Here is a 26,452-nt window from a genome sequence, read left to right as displayed (position 1 = left end):
TGCTTTTTCTGCATATGGTTTTTGTCTTTCATTTTGTTGATGTGATGTATCACATTTATTGATTTGCATATGTTGAACCATCCTTGCATCCCTGGCTTAAAACTGATTTTATCATGGTGTATTACCTTTTTGATGTGTTGTTGGATTCTGTTTGCTAGTATTCTGTTGAAGATTTTTAAATCTATGTTCACCAGGAATATTTGTCTGTAGTTTTCTGTTTTTGTTGGGTCCTTGTCTCATTTTGGTATTAGGGTGATACTGGCTTCATAGAATGAGTTAGGAAGAATCCGTTCTTCTCAATTTTTTGGAATAGTTTCAGGAGGCTTGGTATTAGTTCTCCTTTGTATGTACAACCGGGTAGAATTTGGCTGTGAATCCATCCAGTCCTAGGCTTTTTTTTTGGTGGTGTTGGGGTGGGGGAGATTTTTATTACTGAATCAATCTTGCTACTTGTTATTAGTCTGTTCGGGTTTTCTATTTCTTCCTGGTTCAATCTTGGTAGGTTGTATGTTTCCAGGAAATTATCTATTTCCTCTAAGTTTTCTAGTTTGTGAGTGTGTAATTGTTCATAATGGTCTCTGATGACCATTTGTATTTCTGTGCTATCAGTTGTAATATCTTCTTTTTCATTTCTGATTTTGTTTATTTGGGTCTTCTCTCTTCTTGGTTAGTCTAGCTAGCCATTTATCAATTTTATTTATCTTTTCAATGAACCAAGTTTTTGTTTTGTTAATCTTTTGTATTGTTATTTTAGTCTCTATTTAATTTAGTTTTGCTCTGATCTTTGTTCTCTCTTCTGCTACTGTTTGGTTTGTTCTTGCTTTTCAAGTTGCTTGAGGTTCATCCTTTGATTATTAATTTCTAATCTTTCTGCATTTTTGATGTAGGCATTTATTGCTATCAACTTCTCTCTTAGCGCTACGTTTTCTGTACACCATAGGTTTGGATATGTTGTGTTTCCAGTTTTCATTTGTTTCAAACAGTTTTTAAAAATTTCTGTCTTAAGTTCTTTTTTAATCCAATAGACATTCAGAGACATGTTGTTTGATTTCCATGTATTTGTATCATTTCCAAAGTTCCTTCTTGGTATTGATTTTTAGTTTAATTCCACTGTGGTCTGACAAGATACTTGATATTATTTTGACTTTTTAAAATTTGTTGAGACTTGTTTTGTGCCCTAACATAATATGGTCTATCTTTGAGAATGTTCCATGTGCTGATGAAAAGAATACATATTCTGCAGTTGTTGGGTAGAATGTTCTGTAAATGTCTGTTAGGTCCATTTGCTTAAAGTCAGGTTTCAGTCCAGTGCTATTGTATCAATCCATTCTCACAGTGCCATGAATAAATACCTGAGACTGGGTAATTTATAAAGAAAAGAGGTTTAATTGACTCACAGTTCTGCATGGCTGGGGAGACCTCAGGAAACTTATTATCAAGGCAGAAGACACCTCTTCAAAGGGTGGCAAGAGAGAGAATGAGAGCAGGGCAAAGAGAGAAAAGCCCCTTATTAAACCACCCCCCAACCCATGATTCCATTACCTCCACAAGATCCCTCCCATGGTATGTGGGAATTATGAGAACTACAATTCAAGATGAGATTTGGGTGAGGACACAGCCAAAGCATATCATTTGGCCCCTGGCCCCTCCCAAATCTCATGCTCTCACATTTCAAAACAGAATCATGCCTTTCCAAAGTCTTAACTCATTCCAGCATTAACCCAAAAGTCCAAGTTCAAAGTCTTATTTGAGACAAGGCAAGTTCCTTATGCCTATGAGCTTGTAAAATCAAAAGCAAGTTAGTTACTTCCAAGATACAAGGGGGTACAGGCATTGGGTAAATACACCTGCTCCAAAGGGGAGAAATTGGCCAAAACAAAGGTGCTACAGGTCCCATGTAAGTCTGAAATCCAACAGGGCAGTCATTAAACCTTAAAGTTCCAAGATGATCTTCTTTGAGTCCATGTCTCATATCCATGGTGCGCTGATGCAAGAGGTAGGCTCCCATGGCCTTGGGAAGCTCCACCCCTGTGGTTTTGCAGGGTAAAGCTCCCTTCCTGGCTTCTTTCACGGGCTGGCATTGAGTGTATGCAGTTTTTCCATGCACACAGTGCAAGCTGTTGGTGGATCTATCATTCTAGGGCCTGGAGGACAGCGGCCCTCTTCTCACAGCTCCACCAGGCAGTGCCCCAATGGGGACTCTATGTGGGCTCCGACCTCACATTTCCCTTCTGCACTACCCTAGTAGAGGTTCTCCATGGGGGCTCTGAACCTGCTGCAAACTTCTGCCTGGACATCCAGGTGTTTCCATACATCCTCTGCAATCTAGGTGGAGTTTCCCAAACTTCAATTCTTGACTTCTGTGGACCCACAGGCTCAACACCACACGTAAGCCACCAAGGCTTGGAGTTTGCACCCTATGAAGCAATGGCCTGAACTGTACATTGGCCCCTTTGAACCAGGGCTGGAGTTGAAGCAGCTGGGGACACAGGGCACCATGTCCCAAGGCTACATAGAGCAGGGGAGCCCTGGGTCTGGCCAAGGAAACCATTTTTCCCTCCTACACCTCCAGGATTGTGATGGGAAGTTGCTGTGAAGGTCTCTGACATACCCTGGAGACATTTTCCCCATTGTCTTGGTGATTAACATTTAGCTTCTCATTATTTATGCAAATTTCTTCAGCCAGCTTGAATTTCTCCCCAGAAAATGGGGTTTGCTTTCTATTGTGTCATGAGGCTGCAAATTTTCCAAACTTTTATGATCTGTTTCCTCTTGAGTGCTTTGCTGCTTAGAAATTTCTTCCACCAGATGCCATAAATTATCTCTCTCAAGTTCAAAGTTCCACAGATCTTTAGGGAAGAGGCAAAATGCTGCCAGTCTCTTTGTATAGTAAGAGTGACCTTTACTCCAGTTTTCAACAAGTTCCTCATCTCCATCTTAGACCACCTTAGCCTAGACTTCGTTGTCCATATCACTATCAGCATTTTGGTCAAAGCCATTCAACAAGTCTCTAGGAAGTTCCAAACTTTCCAACATTTTCCTGTCTTCTGAGCCCTCCAAATGGTTCCAACCTCTGCCTGTTACCCAGTTCCAAAGTTACTTCCACATTTTTGGGTATCTTTATAGCAGTGCCTTACTCTCTGCAGTACCAATTTACTGTATTAGGCTGGGAGCAGTGGCTCATGACGGTAATCCCAGTAATTTGGGAAGCAGAGGTGGATGGATCACTTGAGGCCAGGAGTTTGAGACTAGCCTGGCCAACATGGTGAAAATACAAAATACAAAAATTAGCTGGGCGTGGTGGCATGCACCTGTAATTCCAGGTACTCAGGAGGCTGAGGCAGGACAATCACTTGAACCCAGGAGGCGGGGGTTGCAGTAAGCTGAGATTGTGCCACTGCACTCCAGCCTGGGTGACAGAATGAGACTTTGCCTCAAAAAAAAAAATCACTGTATTAGTCTGTTCTTATGCTGCTATGAAGAAATACTTGAGACTGGGTAATTTATTAAAAAAAGTTTAATTGATTCACAGTTCTGCATGGCTGAGGAGGCCTCAGAAAACTTACAATCATGGTGGAAGGCATCTCTTCATAGAGTGGCAGGAGAGAGAATGAGAGCTGAGCAAAGGGGGGAAAAGCCCCTTATTAAACCATCACCCCCCATGATTCAATTACCTCCCACTGCATCCCTCCCACAACATGTGGGGATTATGGGAACTACAATTCAAGATGAGATTTGGGTGGGGACACAGTCAAATGATATCAGTTACTTTGTTTATTTTCTGTCTAGATAATTTGCCTAATGCTTTCAGTGGGGTGTTGAAGCCCCTCACTATTATTGTATTGTAGTCTACCTCTGTCTTTAGACATAGTAATTTTTTTTTAATGAATCTGGTTGCTCCAGTGCTGGGTGTGTATATATTTACACTTGTTATATCCTCTTACTGAATTGATTCCTTTATCATTATAAAATAAACTTGTTTGTTGTTGTTTTTTACTGTTTTTGACTTAAAGTCTGTTTTACCTAATATAGTTATAGCTATTTCTGCTTGCTTTTGGTTTCTGTTGGCATGGAATATCTTTTTCCACCTCTTTACTTTCAGTCTATATGTTTTTTTTTTTTTTTTTTTTTTTTTTTTTATTTTTTATTTTTTATTTTTTATTTTTTATTATACTTTAAGTTCTAGGGTACATGTGCATGACGTTTATATCATGTATAACTCCCCAATGCAATCCCTCCCCCTCCCCCCTCCCATGATAGGCCCCAGTGTGTGATGTTCCCCTTCCCGAGTCCAAGTGATCTCATTGTTCAGTTCCCACCTATGAGTGAGAACATGCGGTGTTTGGTTTCTCTTCTTGTGATAGTTTGCTAAGAATGATGGTTTCCAGCTGCATCCATGTCCCTACAAAGGACGCAAACTCATCCTTTTTGATGGCTGCATAGTATTCCATGGTGTATATGTGCCACATTTTCTTAATCCAGTCTGTCACAGATGGACATTTGGGTTGATTCCAAGTCTTTGCTATTGTGAATAGTGCCGCAATAAACATACGTGTGCATGTGTCTTTGTAGTAGAGTAATTTATAATCCTTTGGGTATATACCCAGTAGTGGGATGGCTGGGTCATATGGTACATCTAGTTCTAGATCCTTGAGGAATCGCCATACTGTTTTCCATAATGGTTGAACTAGTTTACAATCCCACCAACAGTGTAAAAGTGTTCCTATTTCTCCACATCCTCTCCAACATCTATTGTTTCCTGACTTCTTAATGATTGCCATTCTAACTGGTGTGAGATGGTATCTCATTGTGGTTTTGATTTGCATTTCTCTGATGGCGAGTGATGATGAGCATTTTTTCATGTGTCTGTTGGCTGTATGGATGTCTTCTTTTGAGAAATGTCTGTTCATATCCTTTCCCCACTTTTTGATGGGGTTGTTTGTTTTTTTCTTGTATATTTGTTTGAGTTCTTTGTAGATTCTGGATATTAGCCCTTTGTCAGATGAGTAGGTTGCAAAAATTTTCTCCCATTCTGTAGGTTGCCTGTTCACTCTGATGGTAGTTTCTTTTGCTGTGCAAAAGCTCTTTAGTTTAATGAGATCCCATTTGTCAATTTTGGCTTTTGCTGCCGTTGCTTTTGGTGTTTTAGACATGAAGTCCTTGCCCATGCCTATGTCCTGAATGGTACTACCTAGATTTTCTTCTAGGGTTTTTATGGTATTAGGTCTAACATTTAAGTCTCTAATCCATCTTGAATTAATTTTCGTATAAGGGGTAAGGAAAGGATCCAGTTTCAGCTTTCTACTTATGGCTAGCCAATTTTCCCAGCACCATTTATTAAATAGGGAATCCTTTCCCCATTTCTTGTTTTTGTCAGGTTTGTCAAAGATCAGATGGCTGTAGATGTGTGGTATTATTTCTGAGGACTCTGTTCTGTTCCACTGGTCTATTTCTCTGTTGTGGTACCAGTACCATGCTGTTTTGGTTACTGTAGCCTTGTAGTATAGTTTGAAGTCAGGTAGCGTGACGCCTCCAGCTTTGTCCTTTTGACTTAGGATTGTCTTGGCAATGCGGGCTCTTTTTTGGTTCCATATGAACTTTAAAGCAGTTTTTTCCAATTCTGTGAAGAAACTCATTGGTAGCTTGATGGGGATGGCATTGAATCTATAAATAACCTTGGGCAGTATGGCCATTTTCACGATATTGATTCTTCCTATCCATGAGCATGGTATGTTCTTCCATTTGTTTGTGTCCTCTTTGATTTCACTGAGCAGTGGTTTGTAGTTCTCCTTGAAGAGGTCCTTTACATCCCTTGTAAGCTGGATTCCTAGGTATTTTATTCTCTTTGAAGCAATTGTGAATGGAAGTTCATTCCTGATTTGGCTCTCTGCTTGTCTGTTACTGGTGTATAAGAATGCTTGTGATTTTTGCACATTAATTTTGTATCCTGAGACTTTGCTGAAGTTGCTTATCAGCTTAAGGAGATTTTGGGCTGAGACGATGGGTTTTCTAAATATACAATCATGTCATCTGCAAACAGGGACAATTTGACTTCTTCTTTTCCTAACTGGATACCCTTGATTTCTTTCTCTTGCCTGATTGCCCTAGCCAGAACTTCCAACACTATGTTGAATAGGAGTGGTGAGAGAGGGCATCCCTGTCTTGTGCCAGTTTTCAAAGGGAATTTTTCCAGTTTTTGCCCATTCAGTATGATATTAGCTGTGGGTTTGTCATAAATAGCTCTTATTATTTTGAGGTACGTTCCATCAATACCGAATTTATTGAGCGTTTTTAGCATAAGGGCTGTTGAATTTTGTCAAAAGCCTTTTCTGCATCTATTGAGATAATCATGTGGTTCTTGTCTTTGGTTCTGTTTATATGCTGGATTACGTTTATTGATTTGCGAATGTTGAACCAGCCTTGCATCCCAGGGATGAAGCCCACTTGATCATGGTGGATAAGCTTTTTGATGTGCTGCTGAATCCGGTTTGCCAGTATTTTATTGAGAATTTTTGCATCGATGTTCATCAGGGATATTGGTCTAAAATTCTCTTTTTTGTTGTGTCTCTGCCAGGCTTTGGTATCAGGATGATGTTGGCCTCATAAAATGAGTTAGGGAGGATTCCCTCTTTTTCTATTGATTGGAATAGTTTCAGAAGGAATGGTACCAGCTCCTCCTTGTACCTCTGGTAGAATTCAGCTGTGAATCCATCTGGTCCTGGACTTTTTTGGTGGGTAGGCTATTAATTGTTGCCTCAATTTCAGAGCCTGCTATTGGTCTATTCAGGGATTCAACTTCTTCCTGGTTCAGTCTTGGGAGAGTGTAAGTGTCCAGGAAATTATCCATTTCTTCTAGATTTTCTAGTTGATTTGCGTAGAGGCATTTATAGTATTCTCTGATGGTTGTTTGTATTTCTGTGGGGTCGGTGGTGATATCCCCTTTATCATTTTTATTGCGTCTATTTGATTCCTCTCTCTTTTCTTCTTTATTAGTCTTGCTAGCGGTCTGTCAATTTTGTTGATCTTTTCAAAAAACCAACTCCTGGATTCATTGATTTTTTGGAGGGTTTTTTGTGACTCTATCTCCTTCAGTTCTGCTCTGATCTTAGTTATTTCTTGCCTTCTGCTAGCTTTTGAATGTGTTTGCTCTTGCCTCTCTAGTTCTTTTAATTGTGATGTTAAAGTGTCAATTTTAGATCTTTCCTGCTTTCTCTTGTGGGCATTTAGTGCTATAAATTTCCCTCTACACACTGCTTTAAATGTGTCCCAGAGATTCTGGTATGTTGTATCTTTGTTCTCATTGGTTTCAAAGAACATCTTTATTTCTGCTTTCATTTCGTTATGTACCCAGTAGTCATTCAGGAGCAGGTTGTTCAGTTTCCATGTAGTTGAGCGGTTTTGATTGAGTTTCTTAGTCCTGAGTTCTAGTTTGATTGCACTGTGGTCTGAGAGACAGTTTGTTATAATTTCTGTTCTTGTACATTTGCTGAGGAGTGCTTTACTTCCAATTATGTGGTCAATTTTGGAATAAGTGCGATGTGGTGCTGAGAAGAATGTATATTCTGTTGATTTGGGGTGGAGAGTTCTATAGATGTCTATTAGGTCCGCTTGGTGCAGAGATGAGTTCAATTCCTGGATATCCTTGTTAACTTTCTGTCTCGTTGATCTGTCTAATGTTGACAGTGGAGTGTTGAAATCTCCCATTATTATTGTATGGGAGTCTAAGTCTCTTTGTAGGTCTCTAAGGACTTGCTTTATGAATCTGGGTGCTCCTGTATTGGGTGCATATATATTTAGGAGAGTTAGCTCTTCCTGTTGAATTGATCCCTTTACCATTATGTAATGGCCTTCTTTGTCTCTTTTGATCTTTGATGGTTTAAAGTCTGTTTTATCAGAGACTAGGATTGCAACCCCTGCTTTTTTTTGTTCTCCATTTGCTTGGTAGATCTTCCTCCATCCCTTTATTTTGAGCCTATGTATGTCTCTGCATGTGAGATGGGTCTCCTGAATACAGCAGACTGATGGGTCTTGACTCTTTATCCAGTTTGCCAGTCTGTGTCTTTTATTGGAGCATTTAGTCCATTTACATTTAAGGTTAATATTGTTATGTGTGAACTTGATCCTGTCATTATGATATTAACTGGTTATTTTGCTCGTTAGTTGATGCAGTTTCTTCCTAGCCTCGATGGTCTTTACATTTTGGCATGTTTTTGCAATGGCTGGTACCGGTTGTTCCTTTCCATGTTTAGGGCTTCCTTCAGGGTCTCTTGTAAGGCAGGCCTGGTGGTGACAAAATCTCTAAGCATTTGCTTATCTGTAAAGGATTTTATTTCTCCTTCACTGATGAAACTTAGTTTGGCTGGATATGAAATTCTGGGTTGAAAATTCTTTTCTTTAAGAACGTTGAATATTGGCCCCCACTCTCTTCTGGCTTGTAGAGTTTCTGCCGAGAGATCTGCTGTTAGTCTGATGGGCTTCCCTTTGTGGGTAACCCGACCTTTCTCTCTGGCTGCCCTTAAGATTTTTTCCTTCATTTCAACTTTGGTGAATCTGGCAATTATGTGTCTTGGAGTTGCTCTTCTGGAGGAGTATCTTTGTGGCGTTCTCTGTATTTCCTGAATTTGAATGTTGGCCTGCCCTACTAGGTTGGGGAAGTTCTCCTGGATGATATCCTGAAGAGTGTTTTCCAACTTGGTTCCATTTTCCCCCTCACTTTCAGGCACCCCAATCAGACGTAGATTTGGTCTTTTTACATAATCCCATACTTCTTGCAGGCTTTGTTCATTTCTTTTTCTTCTTTTTTCTTTTGGTTTCTCTTCTCGCTTCATTTCATTCATTTGATCCTCAATCGCTGATACTCTTTCTTCCAGTTGATCGAGTCGGTTACTGAAGCTTGTGCATTTGTCACGTATTTCTCGTGTCATGGTTTTCATCTCTGTCATTTCGTTTATGATCTTCTCTGCATTAATTAGTCTAGCTGTCAATTCTTCCACTTTTTTTCAAGATTTTTAGTTTCTTTGCGCTGGGTACGTAATTCCTCCTTTAGCTCTGAGAAGTTTGATGGACTGAAGCCTTCTTCTCTCATCTCGTCAAAGTCATTCTCTGACCAGCTTTGATCCGTTGCTGGCGATGGGCTGCGCTCCTTTGCAGGGGGAGATGCGCTCTTATTTTTTGAATTTCCAGCTTTTCTGCCCTGCTTTTTCCCCATCTTTGTGGTTTTATCTGTCTCTGGTCTTTGATGATGGTGACGTACTGATGGGGTTTTGGTATAGGTGTCCTTCCTGTTTGATAGTTTTCCGTCTGACAGTCAGAAGGACTGTCTGTTGTCTGTTGGAGATTGCTTGAGGTCCACTCCAGACCCTGTTTGCCTGGGTATCAGCAGCAGAGGTTGCCAAAGATAGAATATTGCTGAACAGCGAGTGTACCTGTCTGATTCTTCCTTTGGAAGTTTCCTCTCAGGGTGACTCCACCCTGTGAGGTGTGGGGTGTCAGACTGCCCCTAGTGGGGGATGTCTCCCAGCTAGGCTACTCAGGGGTCAGGGACCCACCTGAGCAGGCAGTCTGTCCGTTCTCAGATCTCAACCTCCGCGTTGGGAGATCCACGGCTCTCCCCAAAGCTGTCAGACAGAGTCGTTCGCCTCTGCACCGCCCCCGCTGCTTTCCCTATTGGACCTCAGCTGTGGGCTGTCCCCAGAGGTGGAGTCTACAGAGACAGGCAGGTTTCCTTGAGCTGCTGTGAGCTCCACCCAGTTCGAGCTTCCCAGCGGCTTTGTTTACCTACTTAAGCCTCAGCAATGGCGGGCGCCCCTCCCCCAGCCTCGCTGCTGCCTTGCGGATAGATCGCCGCAGATGCTGTGTTAGCAGTGAGGGAGGCTCCGTGGGCGTGGGACCCTCCCGGCCAGGTGTGGGATATATTCTCCTGGTGTGCCTGTTTCCTTAAAGCGCAGTATTGGGGTGGGAGTTACGCGATTTTCCAGGTGTTATGTGTCTCAGTTCCCCTGGCTAGGAAAACGGATTTCCTTCCCCCTTGCGCTTCCAGGTGAGGCGATGCCTCGCCCTGCTTCAGCTCACGCTGGTCAGGCTGCAGCAGCTGACCAGCACCGATTGTCCGGCACTCCCTAGAGAGATGACCCCAGTACCTCAGTTGAAAATGCAGAAATCACCGGTCTTCTGTGTTACTCGCGCTGGGAGTTGGAGACTGGAGCTGTTCCTATTCGGCCATCTTGCTCCGCCCCTCCCAGTCTATATGTTTTTACAGGTAAGGTGAGTTTCTTATTAGCAGCATTTAGTTGAATCATGTTTTTTTTTTTTTTTTTAGGAAATCCATTCAGCCAGTCTATAGCTTTTATGTTGAGCATTTAATCCATATGTGTTTAAAGTTATTATTGATATGTAGAGTTTTGTTTCTTTTGTTATATTGTTAATTCCTTTCTGGTTATTTTATACATTATTTGTTTCTTTTTCTCTTACTGTTTGTCACTGTGGATTGGTGGAATTCTGTAGTGGTGCCATTTGATTCATTTCTGTTCCTCCTTTGTGTGATTGCTTTAATAGTGAGTTTCATACTTTCATGTGTTTTCATGATGCTAAATGCCATCTTTTTGCTTCCAAGTTTAAGATTTCCTTGAAGACTTCTTGCAGGGTCAGCCTAGTACAGACAAATGCCCTCGGCATTTGCTTGTTTGGGAAATACTTTATTTCTCCTTCATTTATGAAGGCTAATTTTGCTGGATATAGAATTCTCAGCTGATAGTTGTTTTCTTCCAGCTCTGAATTTTCATCCCATTCTCTCCTGGCCTGTCAGGTTTCTGCTGAGAAGTATGGTTATTAGTCTGATTGGGTTTCCCTCACAGTTGATGAGATGTTTTTCTCTTGCTGTTTTTAGAATTCACTCTTTGACTTTAGATAGTTTGATTCTAATGTGCTGTGGTGAAAAACTTTTTTTTTTTTTTTGCATTGTATTTGTTTGGGGGAATCACTGCACCTCCTATATCCGGATGTTTAAATCTCTTGCTAAACTTGCAATGCCTTCATCTATTATTGCATTAAATAGGTTTTCTAAGCCTTCTGATCTTTTTGTCCTTGGGGATACCAATAATTCAAATATTCAGCTGATTTATGTTGTCTCAAATGTCTTAAAGGCTTTGTTTATTCTTTTTTATTTTTGTCTTACTGGATTGTTTCAGATATGTAATCAAGTTCTAAAAATTTTTTGTTCTACTTAGTCTAGTCTATTGCTAAAGCTTTTGAATGTATTTTATATTTCCTTCAATAAATTCTTCAATTCCAGAACTTATGTTAGGGTTTTTTAAAAAATAAAAATCTATCCCCTTGTAAAAGTTTTCATTCATATCCTGAATTGTTTCACTGAATTCTTTGTATTGGTTTTCAGATTTATCTTACACCTCACTGACCATATTTAAAAATCAGTATTTTGACTTCCTTATCTGAGACTTTAAGAATTTCATTCCAGTTATGATCTATTGCTGGAGAATTGTTGTGTTCATTCTAGGGTGTCATATTTCCTTGTTTTTCATGTTTCCTGTGAGACTCTGAATTTCTATCAAGTTTCCAGTTGATGCCAATAATGCTGATACCACACAGCCTTTCTCAACCAGCATTCATTATCTGAACCATGGAACACAGAGAATGTTTTAAGTGGCTCTTTTCTCAATTCTCCCAAGGATGGTACCTAACCAGAACCACTCTAGATACAAAGCAGGACACTGATTCCTTACATGCAATTAGTGCCTTTGGTTTAGGCCTTAATTTTTTTGAGGAAACTTGGTTGAGAAAGCTGTCTTTGTAAAGCTGCTGAAGAGAAAGATAGGCTCAGACTCTGAAAAAACTATACCATTACCATCTTTAATTCTAACCAGTCTATTGTACAAATGATATAATATCAATGATAATGAAATAATTGGACTAATAGTGTTTTGGTCTATGAAATATCATCTATTAATTCAGTAATTATTTGTGGAGTACCTGCTATTGCTTAGCACTGTGATGCTGAAAACATTTGAAGAATAAATGATGAAATAATTATTCATAACTTTTAAGCACCTTCTTCCTGATGTTCATTGTTAAACTTAAGTGAAATATCTGTACATGACTCAGATACTTTAGAAAAATACTCTCATCAAAAAATCCCAGCACAATTAAAAAGATTTAATAAGCTATTTGTGATGCCTCTTCATATAATTCTCACAATTCTGGGGATAGCCTAATAATCACTAGCTGTTGACAGAGAGAAGAAATAGCCAAATCCAGTAGCTTCAAAGGACCATACCTTGAATGCATGATTGTTATAGAAGCGGTCTTCTACCTTACTCCCCCATTCTGCTGGATCAAAGTTGGTTTCTAAATAATAAAAATATAGTAACTTCAGATTTACTTTAATTCATTAAGGTAAATGTAGAATAGTAACACAAATATAAGTTTCTCGTTTCAAATTATAGGTTCTTTACTGACAGTCCAAAATCTTATTGACATTGTACATAGCCTAGCACTGCAGACATTACCCATGATTATTAAATATATAATAATCAACTGAACATTGGATGAGCCTTTGGGGATATTTAGAAAAGCACTAAAAACATAATTTCTGCCTTCATAGAATTTATAATAAAAAGGGAAAAAGAACAAATGCCAGTATTTAAATATAAATGTAGACACTTAGAACATGTATTAGTAAACACAGAAAAATGTATAAAACTAAATGCTAAGTTGTCAGAAAGTTTGGAAAAGTGAAGGATGGGAGAAATTTTTTTTAATGAAGTATATTATGTAGACAGTTGACATAGACAAGGAGAGGTATTTATTTTTGAACAATTTTTTCTTTAACTTTACATTATGAAAAATTTCAAAGTTAAAAAGTAGATAGGATAACAAACTTCCATAAGCATATTGTCTAGATTCAATGATCAACCCATGATTTATTTTATCTATAACCTTTTCTTCTAATTATTTTTCTGCACTTTCTTCTGATTATTTTTAACTCAACCCCTCCCTTGCATCCTGTTATTTTATCTACAATTATTTATTTCAGAATGTATCTCAATATATACTCTTTAAAAATATAACCACAACACCACTATCATACTTCAAAATACTAAAAATATTAACAATTCCCTAATATCCTCAACTATTCAGTCAACTATCCAAATTTCTTCCATTGTCTGTTTATTTGTTGGTTCAAATCAGGACCCCGAAAATGGACATGCACAGCTCTTTGAATGTCTTTTAAATTTCTTTTAAAGGAAGATCCCCCAGTCCCTATTCTTTCCTTGCAATTTATTTGTTGATGAAATTAGGTCATTTTCTCTTTGGAGTTTTTCACAGTTCAGATGTTTCTGATTATCCCCATGGTGGCTTTTAACAAGTTCTTCTGCCTTTGAATTTCCTGTAGACTGGCAGCTAGATGTATAGATTTGATCTGATTCGGGTTTGATGGTTTGATTTTCTTTCTGCAAGTATACTTGATTGGTAGTGCTGTGTAATTCTGTCATAAAATTTATAATCTCTTGTTACTCTTTTTATAATTTTTATCGGCCCCCTGATGATCTTTGCTTAGATCATTTCTTTAGGGGTTGTGAAATGGTAATGCTCTAATTTGATCAATACTTTTTTATTTTCTGGAGTACTCATTAAAGAAAACTCTTCCTCATCAACTGTTGGGTTACTCTGAAGAACAGTTCTTATAGAAAAGAAAGGTTAAAGGTTTAGTTCTTTCCTTTTATTTATCAGTTTTCAGAATAATCAGTTGGATTCCTAGGATCCTCTCAAGATGACCAATGAGTTTTTTTTTTTAACCATCACAGATTCATGAATGTTTAAGAAAATGGATTCATTTCAATCCAATGCACATATTATTCTTATTGATGCTCTAATTACTAAACATTTGTCCAGTGGTAGCTTATTCAGGTGCTCAAATGTTCCTGAGTCCTTTGGAAACACCTCTAGCAACCTTTGATAGCTTCCTTGTTTTCTGGTATGGCAAGATGTTCAGCTGAATCTTGTATAGTTCCTGCCAAGTTCATGAAATTAGCTTGTTCTCCAAGAAGCCCTCATTCCTGGGAATGGTATTTAGAGATGACAACCTAGAAGCTGGGTGCTCACTGGTACTAGGTTGGTCATTGTTTTGAGGCCTTTAATGTACAGAGCTAGAAAATGCTTCTTTCATTTTTTAAAGAGAAAACATGAGGTTACACTGATATTTTTCAGCTCAAATTTAAGATTACAGGATTTTATTAACCTCTTTCATCTTCATAATTGTATGTTATTTTTCCTACACCAAAAATCTTATTCCTAATAACACTAGCTTAGTTCCTTACTTGCTTTGTTCTACAATACATAAATTCAATATATAATTTCAGAATAACCATACCATAATATGATTAACAATGATTACTGAAAGCAGCTTAAGGGTTTTTTTTTAAAGTTCATTTTGTTTTTAGGATATATGCACTAGGCATGTACAGTCAAATTGCTCCATTTTAATATCACTTGAAATCATTCCTTTCTGTGTGGTTATGTCACCCGATCTATACTAGTTAGGCTCATATGTTTCACTTTGCTTTTACATTTTAGAAACTGCTTTTCTTGGCCGGGTGCGGTGGCTCACGACTGTAATCCCAGCACTTTGGGAGGCCGAGGGGGGCGGATCACGAGGTCAGGAGATCGAGACCATCCTGTCTAACATGCTGAAAACCCGTCTCTACTAAAAATACAAAAAAAAAAAATTAACTGGGTGTGGTGACAGGCGCCTGTAGTCCCAGCTACTTGGGAGGCTGAGGCAGGAGAATGGCGTGAATCCAGGAGGTGGAGCTTGCAGTGAGCCTAGATCGTGCCATTGCACTCCAGCCTGGGCGACAGAGGGAGACTCCGTCTCAAAATAAATAAAAATAAAAATTAAAAAGAAACTGCTTTTTTTTTTTTTGAGATGGAGTCTCGCTCTGTTGCCAAGCTGGAGTGCAGTGGCGCGATCTCAGCCCACTGGAACCTCTGCCTCCCAGGTTCAAGCCATTCCCCTGCCTCAGCCTCCCAAGTAGCTTAACAATTTTAAATTTAAAATTATAACTATGTTAAACTTTTATGATTCCAAATTCAAGATATTTTCTATAATGTTCTCTCTAATCTACCCTGTTCACTTTCTCCTAAAGGTAAATGTTAAGTTTTTAAAGATTTACTTTTCCATTTAAAAATAAAAACAAAGCTGGGCGTGGTGCTTCATGCCTGTAAACCTAGCACTTTAGGAGGTGGAGGCTGGCAGATGCTTGAGCTCAGGAGTTCAAGACCGGCCTGGGCAACATGGCAAAACCCTGTCTCTACAAAAAAAAAAAAAAAAAAAAAAAAAAAACCAAAAAACAAAAATTAGCCCGGCGTGTCTGTGCATTCCTGTAGTTCCAGCTATTTGGGAGGCTGAAGTGGGAAGACTGCTTGAGCCTGGGAGGTTGCAGTGGAGCCACGATCCATGATTACACCATTGCACTCCAGCCTGGGCGACAGAGCCAGAGCCAAACCCTGTGGCAAATACACACACACATACACACACACACAGAGTTATATATTCATATCAATCTCTTTTGTTAAATGATAGCACACTGGCCAGGTGTTGTTTCTCACAGCTGTTATGCCAGCACTTTGGGAGGCTGAGGCAGGAGGATCATCACTTGAGCCCAGGAGTTTGAGGCCAGCCTGGACAACACTGTAAGACCCCCGTTTGTATAAAAAAATGGTAGCACACTAAGCACACTTTTCCCCATCTTGCTGTTTTCACTGAATATATCCTGAAAATCACTCTACAGTATCATCCATAGTGTTATCGAGAGGTCTTTCTCATTTTTGAAAACAGCTATATATAGAACTCAGTTGTGTAGATGTATTATAGTTTGTTCACTCAAACTCCTATGGATATTTGGGTTGTTTCTACAAAGAATGATGCACTGAAAAGTGTAGAAGTGGCCCTTCTGGGTCAAAGGTTAAATACATATATAATTTTGGTAGGTATTGCTAAGTTCCCCTCCTGGAAGTTATGGCATTTTGCTTATCTACCAGCAATGTATATAAATGCTTATTATCCCACAGAGTATGTTGGCTCTTTGCCAATGTAATGGAGGGGTTGTTATTGGTAGCTCAGTGTAGTTTTGATTTGGACTTCTGTTACTATGGATGTTTGAATATCTTTTCATAAGTGCCATTTATGTTCATTTTTGTGTGAACTGTTTGCTCATATCTCTTGCCAATATTTTCTGTTGGGTTCTATAAGCCTATAACATACTGTTTTTACAAACTATTTATTTATTAGGGCTATTAACTCATTGGGATGTAAATTGCAAATATTTTTTGTCTTGTGTAGTTTTGTTTTCCTCACAGTGCTTTTTCTCATGTAAAAGTTTACTTTTATGTTGTCAATTTATAACAATCTTTTCTGTAATTGCTTCCGAATTTTTGAAGCAATTAAAGCAATTTAGCTAGCAAAATTTTTTCTTCTCTTATAGAGAAATTCATCCATGTTTTCTTCTAGTATCTGTATGGTTTCTTTTAAAAAACATTTATATACTCGACTAATTTGGAATTTGTCCTTGTGTATGATAAAAGAAATTGATCCAATTTTATCTTTTTCCTTCTTTATCTTAAAATAATAAAAAGTCCACCTTTTTCCTAGTGACCTGAAATACCATTTAAATCATATACTAACATGTTTCCTGTCACAAAAATAAAAATTAAGAGTAGTAACCACCTATGATGAATGCTGGCAAGGGAATTCTTGCATTGTGTGGGAGACTGAGCCAGAGGTCCATAATGATTATTTTTTTCTCTTTTTTGAAGAGACTGAATTCTGATACTTATATCTTCTGGATAATTTGCCTTTGGTTGACATGGGTGGAATTGGGTGTGGTGCTTACAATTTTTTCAAATGGTTTTTACTCATTGTTTATTAGAGAGCTAGTGTCCTGAGACCATGAATCTGAATCATTATTTGCTTTAATTATTGTGATCCAGTAACAATGATGCAAATGTTTTTATAATGGAATGTTTCTGAGTTTTAAAATTAAATAAATGACTAAAGACTTTTACTGCATGAATTTGTAGTTAATCTTATAATAAAATTAATGTTCATTACAATTCACCTCTTTTCCCAAATAATTTTTTTCCCCTTCCAACTTTTATTTTAGGTTCAAGGGACACATGTGCAGATTTGTTACATGGTTAAACTCTGTGTTAAGGGGCTTTGGTGTAGAGACAATTTTGTCACCAAGGTAATCAGCATAATGCCTGATAGGTAGCTTTTCAATCCTTACTCTCCTCCTACCTCTGCCCTCAAATAGGCCCCCAAGTCTATTGCCAAATGATTTCTCTTAATAACTTTCCTCTTCTACATATAGTTTATCAAATGTGCTCAGTGGAAAATATTTAAAGTTTCAGATTGTGCAACAAATATTCACACTGACCGGATATGGAAAAGACCAGCAACATTCAGGAAATTGGCAGAGGTTTTGAGCTCTGTGAGGGCAGGGCATAAAAAGCAAGCGGTGGAGCTATGCAGTATGTGTGGGAGTTGTTTTAATTCCACCCTTGTGCCAGGTTTTCTTCCACTATAAAATGATTACAATTGAATGTTTGTTTGCTTGTGCCTGTTTCTAGTCACCTTTACCACTCCGTTGGAATACTGTAATAAAAAGTAATGATGACAAGAATTTACACAAATTGGATATTCTAATCAAGAATGGCTTTCCGGGGGTTGGAGCGGGGGTCACAGGAGTGGGGAAGGGGACTCACTGTGTTGCCCAGGATGGAGTGCAGTGGCTATTCACAGGTTTACTCATAGCTCACTACTGTCTTGAATCCCTGGGCTCAAGTGATCCTCTTGCCTCAGCCCCTGAGTAGCTGGTACTAAAGGTGCACACCACCATGCCTGGCTAAGGATAGGTTTTTAGTACAAAACTGGTAAAGTCCTGACAGTCACAAACCTTCAAGGTTGGGGATTTATAAATTTTATTATGGGAGTGAAGGAATTTTGCTTTGGCTTTCAACCAAAGAGTTATTGTTAGTGGGGATCTGGGTCTCTGTGCAGGATGGAATTTAGCATAAAGAATATAAATTACGTTTCCAAGCTGGTAGTTCGCCTTTCAAAGCAGGTTGTCTGTGCCGTTATTGCAGAACAGTTTCATATACCCCAGCGAGTATCAGTTTATTTAAGGAGTGCAGAATTCTTTTTGCAGCACTTATAATACTTACAAATGGAAGGAATCAAAATTGAAAGGAAACTACAGATACTCATCTCAGGAATAATAGTCAGCTGCCAGGGATGCACAAGAACAGTGTGCTGGAACGTGATGAGGGTAAACTATATGATCTTTTTTCCCCCACTGATTTCTCCCGAGAAATGTATCTTCTTTTGCAGTTACCTTCCACACTGCATGCCATGAAAAATACAATGAAGATGGTCTGAATAATGAACTGGTAATCTTCGATAATACGAAACGAATTTAAGAAAACATATCAAAGAGGTACATACTGTTTCAAAGAGCAAGAACTGTTATCGGAAACTCCCTGCCTCATAAAGGCTTTCTGCAGAATGGAGATGGTCTTAAGCAAGTTTTACTATAAACAAATGCTTAGTTTCTTATTTTAAAAAATGACTAATTTTAGAAAGCTTACTCTCTCTTCTCTCTAGAAGGCTCTCAAAATAGGCTGCTGCAAAAGCTGGTATATTGTCCGGTTGCTCTCTCAGAATCTCGCGTGTCAGCCCTTCAAGAAGATTCCCAAATCCTTGTGGAATTCGGTAGTGGGTGTTGGAGAATGGAATCGACATCTTCTTGGTAAGAATTGCCTATGGAACCTAAAGATTCATTAAAGAATACTGTCTTTAAATTTGTCTGATTTTACTTTTATAATCACAACTATGCCAACAAATTATTTCTGAGACCCACATTTTTTTAAATTGAATTCTTTTTTTCTCTAACACAACCCAAGTCCATCTATTTCTTCCAAAGGGTTTTGAAATCTCCATTATGGATTAGAATAATACAAATACAGACCCATTCACTAGGCCGAATCATTTTTTTTAAACCCTACAAAAAACCCATAATTTTCAATATGACTTTTTCTTTTTACCCTTTGTATTCTCAAAAGGTAAGGGTAATTTTTGCTATCACACAGGAATTTAGAGAGAATGATTGTTAAAAACTTAAATTGAATTCATTATCAATTGCTGAGAAGACCCACTTTGAGGTCTATTTTTTTTTAAGAGTAGAAATTAGTTCTGGTTCTAGAAATTAATTTGTTGAATGAAGAAGTTGCACAACTGTTCCCTTTGCTGCCACTTCTGAAGCATGGCCCACAATGCTTCGAACACCTTGGTACTGTGGAATGGGGTTGTGCCTACGTGTGTGTGAGGGAGGGATGGGATGGAATGGGGCTGTGTGCCATGATTTTGAAATCCCAGCCTCTAAAGTTTTAGAATTCTTATATTTTCCGGTTTCTTCTTGACCAGGCTGTCTCTGTCTTGAAATACAAGGGCCAGATTAAGGGTAGCTGCTAAGCAGTGGGCTGAGCTGCTGAGTATGAAAAGACCTGGCCTGTTAACCTGGCTGAGTATGAAAAGACCTGGCCTGTTAACGTGAGAGTGTGCGTCAATGCAGAATAGAGGTGGAAGCCGTGGTAGGGGTTCAGGTTGGGAGAACTAGGCGGTTTGATGAGACTATGGAGGGTTCTTGTTTCATCGCTTTTTTCTTTTTTTCCTTTGAGACGGTGTCTCTGGCCTGGAACTCCTGGGCTCCAGCGATGCTCCCGCCTCAGCCTCCCGAGCAGTTGGGATTACAGGCGCTCGCCACCACGCCTGACTCCTCTCTTTTGCTTTTTCTGAGGGAGCAGTAGATGGGGATATCGGACCATTCTAGGGTGGTGAAAAGGGCTGGCGGGATTCTGAACCAATGTGGGCAGAGGAGGGCGGGCTGAGGGGCAGACGTTGAGGACCTGGGATTTCAGATGCGTGCAGAATGGGCTGCCTCGGCTCCAAACGGCCCAGGGCTCCGAGGATGTGTCTGGGATGCGGAGAGACTACAAGAGACGAAGGGAAAAGGCTAGGTCTTGGTGTCGGAGAGGAAGTGGGGAAGCGGCCTCACCTCCTTTCTCTCCGAGCAGGTGCCGCCGGTTCCGGTTGTTTTTCTCGTTGCTGGGTAACCGCTTTTACTTTAAAAAAAAAAAAAAACTACGGCGGCCGAGAAGGGGAGTGCACGGCCTAGTCCTGAGGTCGCGGGAGGCTCCGAGTACCGCAAAAGGGTGGAGCCGGCCTCACCCCCGCCCAGGCCCCGCCCCTGCCCAGGTCCCGCCCCCGCCGGGAGCCCACCTTCCCAGTCCCAAGCCGCGGGCGGATCCTTGCAAGCATGGTGGCGCCGGGGCTTGTACTCGGGCTGGTGCTGCCATTAATCCTGTGGGCCGACCGAAGTGCAGGTGAGGCGGCCCGGCTCGGCCGGACCCCTGCCCCTCAGCCTGTGCGGGCTCCGAAACCCCGTGTCCCCTGCGGGACACGGATCCGCGCCCCTTTCTCAAGGTCGACGAAGGAACCTAGCTAGGTGCTCGCGTCTCCGACGTAGGCCCGGTCTGCAGAGGTCTGCTGGGTTGGACCCCGGCCTCTCCACTTTCTCCACCATGGTTGTCTGAGTGGGGAGGCCCAAATGTGCCCAGAAAGAGGCTTTCGGGGTCCTGGAGTAACTGCAGGGGAGCTCGGAGGGAAGGAGGGGAAGCTAGTTAGATAATATTTGGAAACAGGTGACTGAATCTTCCAAAACATTTCAGCGCTACCCCCTCAGTGGTGCTCTTGGGGAGGGTTTGCTTCAGGCGGGGTTCCTTAGGGGAATTAAATTTTGCTCGTTTAAGTGGTTATTAGGGCTAAGAAATACAACCCCCTCGCTAGCTCAGGTTATTTAAGGCTCAGTTTTGATTTCTGGTGCAGCTTACAGATATTGGTGGTGAGATAATGTGAGTGGCATAGGGGAGGCTGCTGGCTCGCTTTGGCTGTTGTGCAGGTCAGATCTTGATCTTGCCTAGGCTGGACACTGGGTCACAGTATGGAGAAAGCAGAAGGTACAATCTGTCTGATAATGCAAACTAAAGTGATAATAATGTTGATTTCTTCCTTTCTTTTTAAAAACTCTCAAAGCGTGGATCCCAGCGATCCCTGTTAAGAAATGAAAGTTTGGGCAGGAGAACAGCGTGCAGAAAAATGAACACTGCTCTACCTGACAGCCAGAAAAGTACCTAGATTCAGACAAACTGCAGGCCATAAATGATTGTTTAGAGTCTAACAAAAGTGCAAAATGCTAGCACTCTGTATGCCATTTCCTGACTCTTATCTCCAGTCAGTGACCTTTGAGATCCATCTTATGAGGTAGGGAGAAGATATTTTATTAGATTTTCAGTTAAAGGCTGTTTATTTTAGTGTCAGTATTTTATCCTCCTTTGGGTCGTATTGTTACATCACCTTCATTAACATTGATCACATTTTTCATTCATTAGTACTCTACTTGGTTGCATAGCCTGACATTTTTCCTTTAAATCATTCTCCCTGTGCCCATGTTTACCATGTAATACTTGAGATGTACAAAATTATATGTAGCAATGACACAATAAAATGAACACCCATGAGAGCAGCACCCAACTTAGAACTAGAACACTGCCAGTCTATTGAGCCTGGCATCGTGCTCCTTGTTAGTGCCTCCGGAACTCCTCACCAGAGGCAACCACTGTCCTAATTGTGTTATTCCACTTTTAATGATGGTCTTTTCCCCATAACACTCATTCCTGTTTTTCTACTCCAGCCCCAAATGAAGGAAAAAACTGAAGACCTAAAAAATCCAAATGTTAGCCGGGCGCGGTGGCTCAAGCCTGTAATCCCAGCACTTTGGGAGGCCGAGACGGGCGGATCACGAGGTCAGGAGTTTGAGACCACCCTGGCTAACACGGTGAAACCCTGTCTCTACTAAAAAAATACAAAAAGCTAGCCGGGCGAGGTGGCTGGCGCCTGTAGTCCCAGCTACTCGGGAGGCTGAGGCAGGAGAATGGCGTAAACCCGGGAGGCGGAGCTTGCAGTGAGCTGAGATCCGGCCACTGCACTCCAGCTCGGGCGACAGAGCAAGACTCCGTCTCAAAAAAAAAAACAAAAAAAAAAAAAAATCCAAATGTTGGCTCACACCTTTAATCCCAGCACTTTGGGAGGCTGAGGTGGGCAGATCACTTAGAGTCGGGAGTTCAAGACCAGCCTGGCCAACATGGCGAAACCCGATCTCTACTAAAAATACAGAAAAATTGGCCAGGCACGGTGGCTCAACACCTGTAATCTCAGCACTTTGGGAGGCCAAAGCGGGCGGATCATGAGGTCAGGAGTTCGAGACCAGCCTGGCCAACATGGGGAAACCCCATCTCTACTAAAGATACAAAAAAAAATTAGCCGTGTGTGGTGGTACACGCCTGTAATCCCAGCTACTCGGGAGACTGAGGCAGGAGAATTGCTTGAACCCTGGAGGCAGAGGTTGCGGTGAGCTGAGATCGCACCCCTGCACTGCAGCCTGGGTAACAGAGCAAGACTCTGTCTCAAAAAAACAAACAAACAAACAAAATCAAATGTTAAATGTATGTGTCTTGTGTTTGACACAAGGAATGATCAGCCTTGCTCTCTTTCTCATTCTCTCTCTTTTTTTTGTCCATTGTACAATTCCTTGATGTTCCACTGTCTAATGAGCTTAGAATTTAAACTTTACAAAGACAAGGAATATGATTTTTTCTTTGATTTGACACAAGTATCTAATTTTTGCAAAAAGGGAATTTCCAGTTTGGAATCAAGTGACTTGTTTTCTACCTTCGTCATAAACTATGTGATTTGAGACCAAAGGACATTAATGTTTGTGGTGTGTTTAGCACTGTGCCTGCCACAGGTGAAGTCTCTAGTAGAGTGGAAGCTCCCTGCGGGCAAAGATTTTTGTCCGTTATTATTATTATTATTTTGTCATCGTTATATCCCCAATGCTTAAAATAGTAAGTATCAATAAATATTTGTTGAATTAACTAATGAACATGCAAGCTATTTTAAAAAATTGTTTAATCTGCCTTTGGTCTCAGTTTCTTGATCAGTAATATGATTATACTTCTTGATCAGTAAGTAACATGTTTATACTACGATTATGAAGATCCTTTCCACCTCTAAAACTCTTTATTCCAGCACAGAGTCATTCACAAAGATGTTCATTAAGTGTCTATTGGTGAAAACAGACAGACTTGGAAAGGTATTTCCCCTAGCCTATGGGCTACTGATTGCACACAAATGTGCAAGCTGCAGCCATTCCCCTACCCCCACCCTCTCTCTCCTTAGCTCTTATTTATGTCTGTGGTTTTCCTTTTTTTGGTTCCATATGAAGCACCTACCCAAGACAAGGCCCTCCCACACATGTGCCTCCCCCTTCCCCCCAGCAGGCTGCCAACCTGCTTATGCAATTCTGGGGCGTTGTATTCTTTTCTTAGAGCGTTTTGCTCATGGTAACTGTGCATCTCCAACCCAGTAGGCCTTCTGGGTGATCTTTCATTGTCATGTAGGTTTCATGATCACAGTAGGTTTCATGATATTTGAGCTGAATCATATATAGCTCATAAGAGAGCTGAGGATTTTTAGTGACTTGCCTGTTATTCCAAGAGCAGCATAAATAGGCCACGGAGCTGTGTAGGCGACTCCATTAGCTGTGCTGCCCTGTTAAGTATAGCCGAAGGGGCCCTCATCATTTGTAGCTTCCAGGGAGGAAAATGTCAGCCTTGTTAATTCTGATTCTCTTTTCTGCCTATCATTTTTGTTTAAAATGCTTAAAAAGATCTTAATTTTGTTAATTATTATCTTTTAGGTAATTTGGGGTCTGTTTTATTCAGATAAATTGGGATATAATTTGTTTTATTTTTTTCCTTGTTAAGTTTTGATGAGGAACATGCTGAGATAATTTGGATGGATGTTTGTTATTAATAAAATACTTCTATATAGGCTGGATGTTAAAAATAGGAACGATCTCGTTAAAGCAAGTTCTTATTCAGTCTTGTTAGTGACTCTCTAGAATAGAATCCAGTTTCTAGTGTGCTTTATCTTGTCCTTTTAGCATAATTTAGCTTGTGGAATGGGTAAAATTGTGACAGAAGACCTTTGTTCAGACATGTTGACCTTCTGTCTCTCACTGACCTTATTTATGTGTCTTGATTTATTTGAATTTACCTGAGAAGGACGCTGACTTGTCATGAATATTTATAAGGGCTTATTTAGAATTTTTGATGCAGTATGCTGGTTTGTCAAAAAACTGTGATGAGGGGCATTATTTGAAGGAAATTGGCATTAGTGGCATGGAAAAGGGGAGATAGAGAAGGGGAAAAAGATTAGGGAAAGCTGTTTGGAGAGAGGCATGCTGCTTTATTCCCAGCCATTAGGAGTGGGTGTGGTAATGGAAAACAGGGAAAGGAAGTGGTTTATTTTTCTCATAAACACCATCTATAGGGTACATGAAAGGAGCATTTTAGTGATTTAGCGGGAGAGAGCCCAGCGTTAGGGCCAGGCCTGAGAACAAAGACAGATCAAAAGCTCTGAAGGGGAGGGAAGACTATGGTCTGTTGGTTGCTTTGGGCTCTGGGAATTTTCCTTAGTGGTCATCGTGTGCTATGGTGCATACTGTTGGAAACTGTTCTTGTTATGTTGCTTGCCTAATTAGGAGGAAGAAGATCCAGTTTTAGATGATTAAAGGGACTTAGTATGTTAAAATTCTCATGCATAAAGACTGTATATTCTTTGCTGTTTCACTTGATCCAGTTGGTGCTGTATCTCTCCAATGATGCTCTCCTCAGTGTTTGCTACATTTTTAGGTATTGGTTTTCGCTTTGCTTCGTACATCAATAATGATATGGTGCTGCAGAAGGAGCCTGCTGGAGCAGTGATATGGGGCTTCGGTACACCTGGAGCCGCAGTGACTGTGACCCTGCACCAAGGTCAGGAAACCATCATGAAGAAAGTGACCAGTGTGAAAGGTAAGGCAGCCCATCTTCTGTTCAGCTATTGCCCTCTTCTGCCACCTGCTGGATTATCTGAAAATGAATAAATGAATGCTAATGCTGTAGCTCACGTTATCCATCCATCCGTCTGTACATCCGTCTGTCCATTCATCCATAAAAGTTATTTGAATTTTGCCATGTGCTGGGCACTGAGGATACAAAGAAAAATAAGACTGAGTCAAAGTTCCTGTTCTCAAGGAACTTACGGAATAATGGGAATAGATGCCAAGTTATATAGGACAGTGTGATGAATGCTATGATGAAGGTACATGTGGGGTGTCTTAGGGTACAGAGGAGAAACATTGAACTCAGACTGGGTGGTAAGGGAAAGTTTCCACAGAAGATGATATTTGAGCTGAATCACATATAGAGGAGAGGCAGTATGGAGGAGAGGGTAAGAACTCTGGTAGTTCTTGCCCAACAACATTCTTACCTTGTTACATTCTTACCTTAAAAAATCTTAAAACCCAAGACTAGCACCATGTAAATCCCATTTCTTATTTTTAAACCACAGCAGTTCTTAGTTCTTTGGATTTCTAAGTCAGCATCATTTACTGAGAGTGCCATAATGTAAGAATGTAAGATTTCATATTGGTAGTCTAAAGCTCTGGAAGTTACTGCTTTCAGGTCCTGATTCTGTCATTTATATGGCTGAATAATCTTGGACATGTAATATAACATCTTCATGTCACAGTTTATATGTAAAATGGAGATCGTCATGATACCTACAGGATTACTGTGAGAATTAAACGAATTAACACTTGTAACAGTGCCTGGCACACAACTGCAGGGTAAGTTTTAGTAGTCATGATTGTTACTATTACTATTATTATTTAGTCAGTCATTCAAATATCTATTGAGAGCCTACCAGTGCTCTCATGATTGAGACATTGTGCTAGGTACTGGTGATACAGTGATAAATAAAACAGATATGTCCTCTCCCTTAATGAGGCATGCAGGTTAGACAGGAAGACAGTAAGCAGTTACAATTAAGTGTGATAAGTGTGTTAAGTGTGATAAGTACCACAGTGAGGAAGAACAAGGTGCTTCGTAGAGAAGAGAGATAATTATGTATTCTGAGGCTCATCTTGAGAGGTGAGCAGGGCACACCAGGTAGTGAGAATAGCCTGGCAAAGGCATGGAGGCCTGAGTGTACCTGGGCCATGGGAGAGATGCCAGGCAGGTTGGTTGGTCTGGAATACTGGGGGTGTATGACTGGGCAGATGACAGGAGATAGGTTGGAAAGGCAGGGAGGCTTGTTTGTCATTGCTAAGGAGTGTATGTTTTATTCTAAACAGACAGATTTTTAAACAGCAAAATAACATGATCAGATATTTCAGAAAGCTCACTCTGGCAGCACTGTGGAAGATGGATTGGA

At 40.3% G+C, this 26,452-nt stretch overlaps 2 protein-coding genes across 3 annotated transcripts in view; one reads left to right on the top strand and one right to left on the bottom strand.

The window, feature by feature from the left end:
- The window catches only part of SPA17 (sperm autoantigenic protein 17), a 28,154-nt gene extending 7,875 nt beyond the window's left edge, over positions 1–20,279 (bottom strand). The window contains exons 1-3 of one of the 2 annotated variants that reach the window (XM_033207569.1): positions 20,130–20,279; positions 18,664–18,844; positions 12,290–12,360 (exon numbers count right to left, since the gene is read on the bottom strand). In XM_033207569.1, coding sequence (XP_033063460.1) covers positions 12,290–12,360; positions 18,664–18,817 — 225 coding nt within the window. In that variant the 5' untranslated portion in view covers positions 18,818–18,844; positions 20,130–20,279. Of the gene's footprint in view, positions 1–12,289; positions 12,361–18,663; positions 18,845–19,980; positions 20,110–20,129 lie in introns of those variants that run through there. The other variant, XM_033207570.1, reaches the window with a different exon arrangement.
- Positions 20,248–26,452, top strand: part of SIAE (sialic acid acetylesterase) — a 39,918-nt gene continuing 33,713 nt past the window's right edge. Inside the window, exons 1-2 of the mRNA XM_033207567.1 lie at positions 20,248–20,457; positions 24,889–25,050. Coding sequence (XP_033063458.1) covers positions 20,391–20,457; positions 24,889–25,050 — 229 coding nt within the window. The 5' untranslated portion in view covers positions 20,248–20,390. The remainder of the gene's footprint in view (positions 20,458–24,888; positions 25,051–26,452) is intronic.

This window comes from Trachypithecus francoisi, unplaced genomic scaffold (genome assembly GCF_009764315.1).
Source record: "Trachypithecus francoisi isolate TF-2019V2 unplaced genomic scaffold, Tfra_2.0 Lachesis_group8, whole genome shotgun sequence".
Classification (NCBI taxonomy): domain Eukaryota; kingdom Metazoa; phylum Chordata; class Mammalia; order Primates; family Cercopithecidae; genus Trachypithecus; species Trachypithecus francoisi.
The sequence above is the reverse complement of the archived record's forward strand: the minus strand, read 5'-3'. Positions and strand labels throughout refer to the sequence as shown.